Consider the following 11658-nt stretch of genomic DNA (forward strand, 5'->3'; position numbering starts at 1 on the left):
ATATCAAATATTTTGAGTTGAAAATGACTCAGGAAAGTTCATCTCTGAATATGAAGAAGCTTTAGGAATACCTTAACTAAATTTATTTTGTTTAGACTTTTTTTTTCCATATGTGTGTAAGAGTTATATGTGACCCAAACCTACACTTAATTAAGTATAAAGATCTATTTCAATAGCTATAATATAAAAATCTAAGGTATAATATAATTGATACAGTACTTTTTTTCTTGTTTTTCAAAGGCATATAAAACATCAGGACAGGTTAAAATTGATACAGCCTTGGACTCTATGAAATACAGTAACAGTGATTCCCAAATACGGTGCTAAGCACATCAAAGGAGCTAAACAAATATTTGTTGAAAGAAATTAATGTTTTCTTCAAGACGAAATACAGTGTCTGGCCCTGAATGCCCCTCCAAGAAAAGGGGTCCTGCAGAAAACATTTTACTGGGGAGAAGAGAAGATTCTTACAGTGCCCAGGAATCAGCTTTTCATAGCAACTACTGCCACCCTTCAACCTATTCAATGCAAAATTCTGTTTCAGAGAGTTTAACATAGTAATAATAAAAATAAGTTTTATCTCTAACAGTTTAAACTGCCTAAAAGAATCTTTAAAAGAGTTTTAGAAATCATGTCATTTCCAAATCCTATTATAATTCTCAAGATAATCTTGTTAGTAATTCCCATGAAGAGAACTCTTCCCAGTTTTGTGCAAGGGTTTTGTGCTGACCCATACATGTCAGGACGAAATGTTCTTTGTGCTGCAACCAGAGTTTCTGTAACTGAAACGTGAAATCTGCCTTGAAAAGGCAATCAATCTTAACATAACTATCCATGCTGTAATTGATTTCTAGCAATATATACTTTCAGATATGTAAAATGCTTTACAAAGTATGCAAATCCTGCAATGAAATCCAGTTTCACACTACCATTTGAGTCAGGTCAGTTTTTCTAATACAACCTGTTTCATAGCAAAGAAGCAATTTCATCCACATGATAGAAATCAAGAGTAAAAGAAAGCTTCCTCTTTTGTAATCTTAAAAGAGTCATGATCAGCTTGTGGACCATTGTTAAAATTAGTAAGTACTTTACAGATTACTTAGTTTTGATGCATTCATAGTCTTCCTTTGGTGACAAAGATTGACAGTTTTTCAAAATCTAGTTTCACTGTGTCTAGATAAGTGATAGGATCTTTCTTTCTTTCCTTTCTTTCTTCTCATTTCTGTCAACTACTGGCTGTGTAATCCCTGGCAAATCACTTAACCTCTCTTTGCTGTGGTATATTTTTACTTTTTTCTTTCTTATTAAAACATCAGTAAAACAGAGATTTGCTGGGAGTATTAAATGAGGTACATATAAAGCACTTAGAGGGCCTAGCACATAGAAATCCCTAATAAATCTAGTTGTTATTTTTATTATTATGTGACAAAATCATATAAGTCAACAAAGATGAATGAATAAACAGATTAATGAATTAGTGGAATATAAAGCTTGATCTTCACGGATGACTAAGATTTCAATAGAAAGAAGAGGTAGAAGTGAAACACACATATTACTGCTATTATAACCTTTCTTCCTGTCTTCTTCCCTCACCAGAGAATAACTTAGATAAAAGGAGCACAGCTCAGGAATCTTGGTGCCGTAGATCAGAGCCAACCTGTGGCTTCTCAAGTACCTATGAAAAGATAGAGGAGAAGGAAGTGAGTGTGCTCTCCAAGAGGACACCCATCACGTATCCAGCTGTGCCGGGCACAGGCATGATTATATGGGATGCCTGGAGATTAGGGGACTCTGTGCAACCTGCCAGCCCTTCTGTTTATGCGTTCCAGCCTGTGTTACCTAAAATGTATTGGTTTTTGTCCACTTGACAACAACTTTCCAGCTGTGTAACTTTCTAAATATTGTTCAATGTTTCTAAACTTCAGCATGGTCATTTATAAAATAGACATTAAAAATATCCAGGTGGCTGCTCCGAAGAGCAAATTACATTTGTATGACAACTAGAAGAGGACATGCTACAGAGTAGGTATTCAAAAAATGTTAGTCCCCCAAAATATACACAAATACTTTAGATTAGTCCTCTACAGAAACAGCAACTCGCCCTGACCTGTAAATAACTCTAGTCAGTACCCCTGCTCCTCTTTGTTCTGGCTGAGTTACCTGAATTAGGGTGAGAATAGTTAGACTGCAACTAACGTGTTGTTTCGGTATTTGTGACATTCATTTCTATATGCTGCTCCAAAAGGACATTCTATAAGAAATGTGATTCAATCCATTCCAATATCTTAAGGGTCTTAAACAGCATACCAAGTTTTAGATGCCAAAGTTTAATTGAAATTTGACATAGAGATGAGCACTTCATGTCCTGAAAGCCAGCAGAAGCTTCCTAAACAAAGAGCAATCACAAACGGTAATTTTTTCCAACTGGTTCCAATTACATTCAGCATTTTTTATGAAAGAGGGAGAAAAACAAGAATGGACTCAAGAAAATGTTTTCCTTTTATGATTTACTCTCTAAGAGGCAAAGATGAATTGCCTTATGAAGTCAACTTACCTCTTGTAACTCAAGGAACATAACTGTCTAGAGAAAAAAAAGTTATGCAATGTCTTCCTAGAGGTAAACAAACATTATGTTACAGAATAAATGTGGGCATTTCAGCACATCTGGAAATAACTCCACAACCTACGGTGTTGGACCTCTAAAAAAGATGTTTCATGATAATAAATTGTTATCAGCAGATGTTGATTACTTCAAGCCAGGGGAGGTTTAGAAACAAAATAGATGGTTTCTGTCATGCAGAACACAGAACTTCAAAGTGGTCAATTAAAAGACAGATCAGCTAGGTGGTTTGTGACCACCTAGAGGGGTAGGATAGGGAGGGTGGGTGGGAGGGAGACACAAGAGGGAAGAGATATAGGAACATATGTATATGTATAACTGAGTCACTTTGTTGTAAAGCAGAAACTAACACACCATTGTATAGCAATTATACTCCAATAAAGATGTTAAGAAAAAATATAGATGAATGGATAAAGAATATGTGGTATATAAAAAAAAAAAAAGAGACACACCATTAATCCAAATGGCAGCTGGAGGAGTTGTTGATTCCTAAATGAAGAAGGGAAAGCGGATCCAAAGGTGATTTTTACACTTGTTTTTCTCCGGCTAGCACAGCAGCTTCCAAACTGCATACCCTTAACCAAGGTCCAAGTCTTTGCTTTATGGTTATAGATGCTATTTCTTTCAAAGGACATAATAGATACTAGGATTCCCTCTGAATTCTAAACCACTACATATGTTTGTGATATCATAAGAAATCATGATATCACACATACTCTATTTGACTGATTTTATTTTTCATTTGATAAATGTGTTCTTATAAGGAAATGAGTCCTTGATTTTACTTGGAAATCCCTTATACTGCTGCTGAGTGGCTGTGTTCTAAGGTAACTGCCCCTATGGGTCAGAGAGTGAAGCCATACCTGTGTGGGTAGGTGGTAGGATCTCTGCTTAAAAGAGTAGACATACCTAATGTCAATGATCCAGGAAAGAAGGAGATCCTAGGAAAAGAAATGGAGTTTGAGAGGCATATCTTACTCTGGATAAAGGGAGGAGGGTGGTATTCCTTTGTCCATCTGGGCTAAGACTGACTTTTTTTTTTTTTAACTTTTTTTAAGATTTTTATTGGAGTATAGTTGATTTATAATGTCGTGCTAGTTTCAGGTGTACAGCAAGGTGAATCAGTTATACATATACATATATCTACTCTTCTTCTTTAAGATTCTTTTCCCATGTAGGCCATTAGAGAGTATTGAGTAGAGTTCCCTGTGCTATACAGCAGATTATTATTAGTTATCTATTTTATATATAGTAGTGTGTATATGTTAGTCCCAATCTCCCAATTTATGGAACACTGACTATTAAGGGCTAGATTGTCTGTAGATGGTCTGAGGAGGAGAGGGAAGAATACTCTCTGCCAGTTGGATAAAACTTGGGGTTAGGCAGGGGTCAGTCCTTAGGAGACTCCACAAATGAGCTGAAAGACAGTTATAGCCAGCCAGGAGTTTTTCTCTGTATGTTAATTATCTTTGGTTATTCCTAAGCATTTGACAAGTACTGATAAAGATACAGCCTCATCTCAGGTGAGCAGAAGGAACTTGAAGGGGAGAGTCTGGGGCTAGAGCTAAAAGGCGAGCAGCATGGTAGTGGCATAGTAATTAGTGACAGATCCCCCAGAAGAAGGTGAATCTAAGTGGACAGGCAGCCGGAATATAAGATCTGGGTATCTCCTTCTATGTGGACATTCACTCTTCTGTCTTCCTTAAAGGACTCAGATGTTATTTTATGAAAAGAGCTGGCACCACGTTATTCCTTATTAGAATAAATACTGATGAGAGGATAATGTCTTTGTTGAGGAATAAATTAATTTACACCTTCTCTTTGCTAGATTCTATGTTAAGAGTAGAGAAATGAAGGACTAGAGGCATACAGTCTGGTAGAAAGAGATTTGTGAGCAAAAAGTAAAACGGATGTTTGAATAGACATATTTATCAGACATAGGGAGGCAAAAATAATGGAGGGATAACAAGCACATAAAAATGTAATGTGATTCATAGGCTTGAGTCCATACTCTAACGTCAATCCTAAACTTTTTCAAGGGATTCGTGTACTCTATCAGCAGTTAATGTCAGAAAACATTTTCTATCCTGCAGTCTGAATTTTTCATTCCCTTTTAATACATAAATAAATTCAAGCATATTTTATTTTGCCTGGAGAAAAGAAGGCTATGTTGGGGAAATCTATTTATCTGTGGTCTCTGACCTTAGGTTACCTCTCTTAAATCAAGAGTTCAAAGTCTGGGTCCTAGAGCTCATAGATGGGTTTCATCCAAAACCATCCTGAGGTCAATAAAAATTTAAAAAGATCCATGACCCATTAAAACATTTTTTAAAAGGTCACTTTTGTTTCATAATATGAATTAAAGTATACAATTAAGAATCTCTTTGGGTTTCTCCTGAGACCATGATTTAATGACCCTTGGAATCCCTTTTTGTCCATATTCATGTTTAAAGAGATACTACCAGCAATGGAGCACTGACTTTGTATTAAAAACTACATTAATAACTAGAGAGTAAACAATGCTTCATGTAAAAGAAAAACCATAGTTCTTATAAGCTACACATCAAAATACACTGGGTATCAATACACTGGGTATCAAAATACACTATGAGTATGTTTTCTTATTCTAAATTTTAAAACTCACTCATTTGAATCTCTTATATTTTGGTTCATTTTTATATTTCTTATCTTTAGTGTTCTTCAATTTCAATATAATACATTTAAATGGGTTTATTTTTCTGTATCACACTAGTATTCTTGTACTTCATAAACATGAGAATGAATCACTTCTGGAAAATTATCATCCATTATCTATTCAAATGTTGCCTCTCCCTCATTCTCTCTATTTTCTCCTTCTGGAACTCCTACCTTCGTGTTTCTTAGCTCAATAATGTTTATATTTTCCATTTATTTATGTCTCTGCATTCTAGGTATTATCATCGATTATACCATGGCTAATCTGCATTTTTAATCTTTCCATTGAGTTTTCATTTCAAAATTATATTTTTCACTTACAGGTTTTCTATTTGTTTTTTAAAAATAAGTCATTCTTTGTTAGGGTTTAACTTCTTTTTATACTGTCAACATTTTATACATACCCATTTTATATATTCTCTTTCATGTTGCTATATTATCTCAAGTTATTAAGGATCCAATACTGCTGTTATGTCTCATGTTAACTCTCCCTCATGGACTGTACTGACTGCTAACTTTTGTTCTTAGTTGATTGTTTCCTTGTGTGTTTCGTTATGTATTATAGTGAGCATATCTTTAGCAGGGATTGCTGTTTTCCTGAAAATGCTTGGCAGTCTAGATAGTTGGTACTACACTTTCAGAATGCCTTTCTGTTTTACTCTTCTAGGAGCCGGAGTATTTTTCAACTTGAAGATTTCTAGGTCAGTTAGGTAGTGTAAAAAACAAAAGCAAAAATAGAGTCACATGATGTTCAGGCCCAAAGAATGAAATTCTTAGGGGAAGGTTCCTTTTCCTCTTACTAACAAAGTTTCTTGTTCTCACTCCGTGCTGATGGCATATTATGCTAGTCTAACTTTTCACTAAAATAAGGGTCCTGGTTTTATGCAGCGGACAGGGATGTCTCAGTTCCAACACTGCCTCATCTGGAACCAAGGCCTTAGCTTTTCTCCATCTCACATGGACATTAGACTCCAACCTCCTGGTCACCCAGATCCATAATCACTGGGGTAACCACAGCATCGTTTCTCAGGGTATACTCTGTCTTTTAACTTCTTTGCTTTTGGCAAATGGTAATCCCTTTTATTTTTTGCAAAATTGGGTACCACGTTAAAATCATTTAGATTATTTTATCCAGTACTGCTAGGTGTTTGTAACCGTAATTTTTTTTAGAATATCTCAGTCTATTGTTTTGCCAGAGCTTTAGTTTACAGTTTGTTTCATTATTCATAATTAGTCTTTTCCAAGCAGAAATTTCAGTTGGACTATTTCAGATCTTGAGAATTTAGAAACACTTAACATTTTTTATGTCCAGAATTCTTCTCCATGTTCAGAAGGGATGGACTAGAGACATTTTTAAGTTCTAAATGAAGGAACTCTCTAACTCCTGGGATCCTCCTTGGACATGGACATTTCTTGCTAACCATGATTACAAACTGATCAAAATATATTGTATTAATTGATTTCCAATTAGAAGTTGAAAAAAGGGAGAATTTGAATCTTTTTCTTCTAAGCACCACTTCAAAATGTTACTTCTTACACTTAAGTTCTGAGAATACTTAATTTCTCTCAAACAAGATAATTTGCCAAAATTTTCAGTAGTAAAAGCCTCATAAATATATATATAAATCATTCTACATAAGTGAACTATGACAATATTTTAGCAAGAGTCATAGAACTTATCCCACAGAATTGGTAATTTGCAAAAATCTGTTATCTTACAAGGGAAAAAATCTCAGTGATTTGAGATAATGGCAGTACCCATATCTAAAGTATACTAGTGATTGCCACTTTCACAAATATTATGCCTCTCACTCTAGGAAAATATACAAACAATTGTTTAAATTGCAAGTCAAAAGCATATAGAAGCTCCTATTTGTACTCTCTAACAGAGGGAAATAATTTTTTTATTTTTATTTATTTATTTATTTATTTTTTGCGGTACGTGGGCCTCTCACTGATGTGGCCTTTCCCGTTGCGGAGCACAGGCTCCGGACGCGCAGGCTTAGTGGCCATGGCTCATGGGCCTACCCGGACTGGGGCATGAACCCATGTCCCCTGCATTGGCAGGCAGACTTTCAACCACTGCGCCGCCAGGGAAGCCCAGGAGGGAAATAATTTTCTTTCATTCTTTCTCATACATCACAGGTGTGAAATACTATTGTTTACTGGTTAAAATTTTTCAGTTACTTGATTATTTAACTGGAAAAAATTAAAACCTTGCCAGAGTAAATAGTGATGAAAAGTAACTAAGAACCTTTTGGAAATAATAGACTTGGACAAGACCAAAGTCTTACTTAGAAATATGGCTCACTCTTAAATTTACTATCATACCTCTGACATGACAGGGGGTGCTCAATAAGAATTGAAGCACATTAAAATATTTCTGTTCATCTCTCTACTGCCAAGGCCTATCCATTAAGAGTGATCTAGGATTCCTGAACGAAGGGAGAAAAATACTTATTCTCTAAATAGTAGATGATGTAAAAACTAGATAAATCAATAAGGCAGTAAACCACATTTGAAGAAAGCATTGGGGAAACTTTTCAGGACAACTTGCAATTATTGTTTTATTTAGTCTGTCTCACTACTAACATATAGCCACAAGTGTTTAAAATCAAATTATTTTCCCCACACAGTAACAAGTGACTATAGAATGATTAGGTGATAAAGAGAGAAAAAAAAAGATTTTGTCTATGGAGCAGTCTAATTTTTAAAAAGCAATATAGCTTTTATAAGTTGCTTAACTTACCCACAGGTAACATTACCAAACATAACCCTCAGGCTTAAGGGTAGATCTTAAGTCTAAGTCAATGAAAAAGTCCATCTATGTTTCAAAGATACCCTTAAAGCAAATTTGAAAGTAGCTGCGTTCAGAATATCCAGAAATTATTTATTTATTTTTATTTTTTCTTGGCATATATCTCCTCGCTACTCAAAGTATGCTCCACAGACCAGCAGCCTCTACATCTTCTCAGAGATTGTTAGAAAGGCAGAAATTTGGGCTGCACTTAGACCCTACTGAATCAGAATCTGCACTTTAACAAGCTCGATAAGTAATTCATATGCCATTAAAATTTGAGAAGTTCTGTAGTAAAAGACACAGAAATATTTTCTAATTTAACGTCAAGTACAAGATTTCTTTTGAGGGTGATGTCCTGGAATAACATAGTGGTGATGGTCCCCAACTCTGTGCATATACTAAACACCACTGAACTGTACAACTTAAATAGATATATTTTATGAAATGTGAAATATATCTTAATTTTTTTAAAAAGAAAAAAGTAAGTAACAGTAAATGCTTTCAAACCATACAGCACGTAGATGAATGGAACCAGTTCCAATTTTTTTTTTCTTTTATCTAGGGGAAAAATTAGATGCACCATTTCCCGGGGCTCAGTTCTTATTGGGAAAGGGATCTACAGCAAGCCTTGACTCTGGGCAGCCCTGACCAATGATCTGAAGGTGCACCCATCCATCCTGCCCCCCATCCCCCGAGAGTGAGACACACATACACACACACACACACACACACACACACCCCTCTACAGCTGCTAACAGAACTGCTACTGAGAACTGCTTTCCTCGGGAAACCGCATGCAGATGGATGTGACATGTCAAGAAACCATACTGCCCAATCAACTAAAGGAGCAAAGAGGCAGACACACTATCTGCCAGCTGCACTTGTGGTCCCAGGCGTGTGGGGGAGGGGAGACTTCCTCATTCCGTCCTCTGCTTGCCCCTGCCACCCATCCCCCGCCAAAAAAGAAACTCCAGATTCTTAAATAATATCTCGTAGTCACTCAGGGTCCACAGCAGACGACCTTCTTCAGCTTCTACAATTATCAATTTCCGGCCCGCACCTGTAACAGGCTCGCCTCCCCCGTACGCCCTTGGTAAAAGTTTCGCGCTATGGGTGGGAAAGCCTAGAGGTTCTATTTCTCCTATTTAACTCGGAGAACCGGAGGCTGGGGAGAGGATGCCTGGGGTAAGTGCACCCCCTCCCACGCGCCCCTTCGAACTTTGCTGCCGTCTGGTAGCTGAGGACCTGTGCGCGCCCCCTTAAGGGCAACGGTGGGGAGTGTTTAGAGGGCGGGCGCGCGGGTTTTCGAGTTCCCCTGGCAGAAGCGCCGAGCTGCGCCCAGGACCGAGAGTTCTGGTCATCCCTCCCACAGATGCTAAGAGTCACTGGGGACGCAAATTTGAATCAGTTCCCCGCCCAGACCATGCCTTTGGCGCAGCGACACAGGGTCTCTTTGAGGGCTCCCGATTACTTGGGACTAAAGAAACCGACATACACCTATCACCTGTAGTGGCGTCGGTACCCCACGGTCTCACTCTCTCGGGCAAACCTACCCGTGCGTGCTCGCCCGGAGCAAACCTTAGATCCGCGCGCGCCCTCCTCTCACTCGGGTCTCAGCCCGGCTCGCGCGGCCCTGGGAAGGCAGACGCGTGCGGAGACGCGCGCGGAGCCCTGGGTCTTCTCCGGCGAGCGCACACCTCCCGCCTGCAGCGCCCCCGGCCTGCCCGCAGCGCCCGCACTCACAAGCAAGGGTAGTAGCCGTAGGGAGGCAGGGGGGGCTGCGGCCAGCCGTCGTCTCCCACCTCCGAGTCCATGAGCAGATAGTCTTGGCTCTCGTTGCGCCGCGCGCGGGCCCGGGTAGCCACCCCGGGAGAGCCTCCCCTCCCGGGCCCGAATGCTGAGCTCTGGTTCATGGCGGGAACGCCCGACTGGCCGGGATCCAGCTCCTGGGGGAGGCGCCTCGGCAGTTCCAGCGGGGACCCGGTGCGGAGGGGTCCGCGTCACCTGCCGGACTGGCCCGCGGCAGACTGGTGCTCAGGGGGTGAGGGTGAGGCGAGGAGGGCAGACGCCCTGAGAGATGAGCTCCGCGAGCGGCTCACCCGCTGGCCCGGGGAGAAGTCACCACGCAGCGGGTCGCAAAGGGGACCTTTTCTGGGGTGCGTCCGGGGAGGCGGCTGGGGCTCCCGGACCGAGCGAGCGCAGGCGGGGCGGCGGGTGGCAGCGGAACCTGAGAGCTGAGAGCAAGGGAGACAGAGCTGAAGAGTTACTATGTCAACCGAGACTCTTCAGCCGTCGGCTCCCGCCTTCTTCCCCCGCATCCTCCGTCATGATTCCACCTTTAAAGGGATCGGAACGACGTTCCAGAAAAAGCCTGTCGTGTAGCCACAACTTTCAGGGCCAAGATGAACCTAAAGTAGGTGGAGCCACACATGCACTTTTTTTTTGGGGGGGGGGCCCTAAGAGTTTGCTTATTTAGAAACCATACAAATTAAGAACTTTCTAGGAAGCTTCTCTTAAGTAAGACTCAAAGAACTCTTTTTTAAAAGAGACAGAAGCCTCTCCTTTCTCCTGTCTGCCTTCATTTCTTAGGACATTTTCTCTCCCACTCCCAACCCCCGAAGTTATAACTCTTCACTTTAAAATGAACAACATTCTGTGTTCCCAATGCCAAATGTTCCCAGTTCCTGAGCAAATCAACAAAAATAGGCATTTTCCGATGATACCAATAGAGGCCACCAACCTGCTTACTTCAGAGAAAAACTTTCCTTCCATCATTGCAAATGCCAGAATTATCTCTCTGCCAGATGTTTCCCACATTTCCAAACTGTTTTTAATTTTAAGACAGTTTTAAATTCAGATTTAATCTTCATACATGTGCAAAGTAAAAGAAACTCAACAAGGATGAATCACTATCTGTAGTAGTTCAAGTAGTTGTCATTTAGGAATCCATTCGTTCAACAAATATTTAGTTGATCCCAATTGTGTGCCAAGCACCATTTTAGGATTCAGAGGCAAACTAGCCAGATAAGGTGCCTGTCTGCCTTCCTGGAAGAGAAGGAGACAGAGATTAAACGAGCAAACGAGAAAGTATCAGAGAAAAAGGCTACAATAAAAATAAGACAGGTTGATGTGATAGTAACTGGAGACTGACTACTTAAGATTATTAGGAGGTTAAAAGAGACCTTTCCAGGCAGGTGCTAGTTAAGTGGAGATGGACAGGGCAAGGAGCCAGACATGAAAAGATCAGAAACTGGTTGCAATAGGATTGAAGAAAGCCAGACAGTCTGAAATTCTGTTGACAATGGTACTTTTGCTTCCCATAAATAGGTGGACAATAAAATGGATGTTGGAAGTGTGAAAGCAGTGAACTTGATGGAGGAGAAAAGAGGTCACAAATTTAGTGTTTTTGACTCTGCCAGTACACTAAGAACTAAAGCTCAGAGAGGACAGGAACTGTTGTATTCTGAGGGCCTGGGTCTGTATTTGTCACTGGTATGTGGAATGAGTGAATGAACAGATGGATGGACGCAGTACAGAAAAGATA

At 39.7% G+C, this 11658-nt stretch overlaps 1 protein-coding gene across 6 annotated transcripts in view; it reads right to left on the bottom strand.

Annotated features, from left to right (window-relative positions):
• The window catches only part of TRPC6 (transient receptor potential cation channel subfamily C member 6), a 116157-nt gene extending 105973 nt beyond the window's left edge, over positions 1-10184 (bottom strand). For 4 of the 6 annotated variants that reach the window (XM_067750799.1, XM_067750798.1, XM_067750800.1 and 1 more), the window contains exon 1: positions 9858-10184. In XM_067750799.1, the coding sequence (XP_067606900.1) occupies positions 9858-10027 (170 nt within the window). In that variant the 5' untranslated portion in view covers positions 10028-10184. The remainder of the gene's footprint in view (positions 1-9857) is intronic. The other 2 variants (XM_067750802.1, XM_067750801.1) reach the window with 2 other exon arrangements.
• Between the last annotated feature and the right edge of the window lie 1474 nt (positions 10185-11658).

This window comes from Pseudorca crassidens, chromosome 9 (assembly GCF_039906515.1).
Source record: "Pseudorca crassidens isolate mPseCra1 chromosome 9, mPseCra1.hap1, whole genome shotgun sequence".
Lineage (NCBI taxonomy): Eukaryota > Metazoa > Chordata > Mammalia > Artiodactyla > Delphinidae > Pseudorca > Pseudorca crassidens.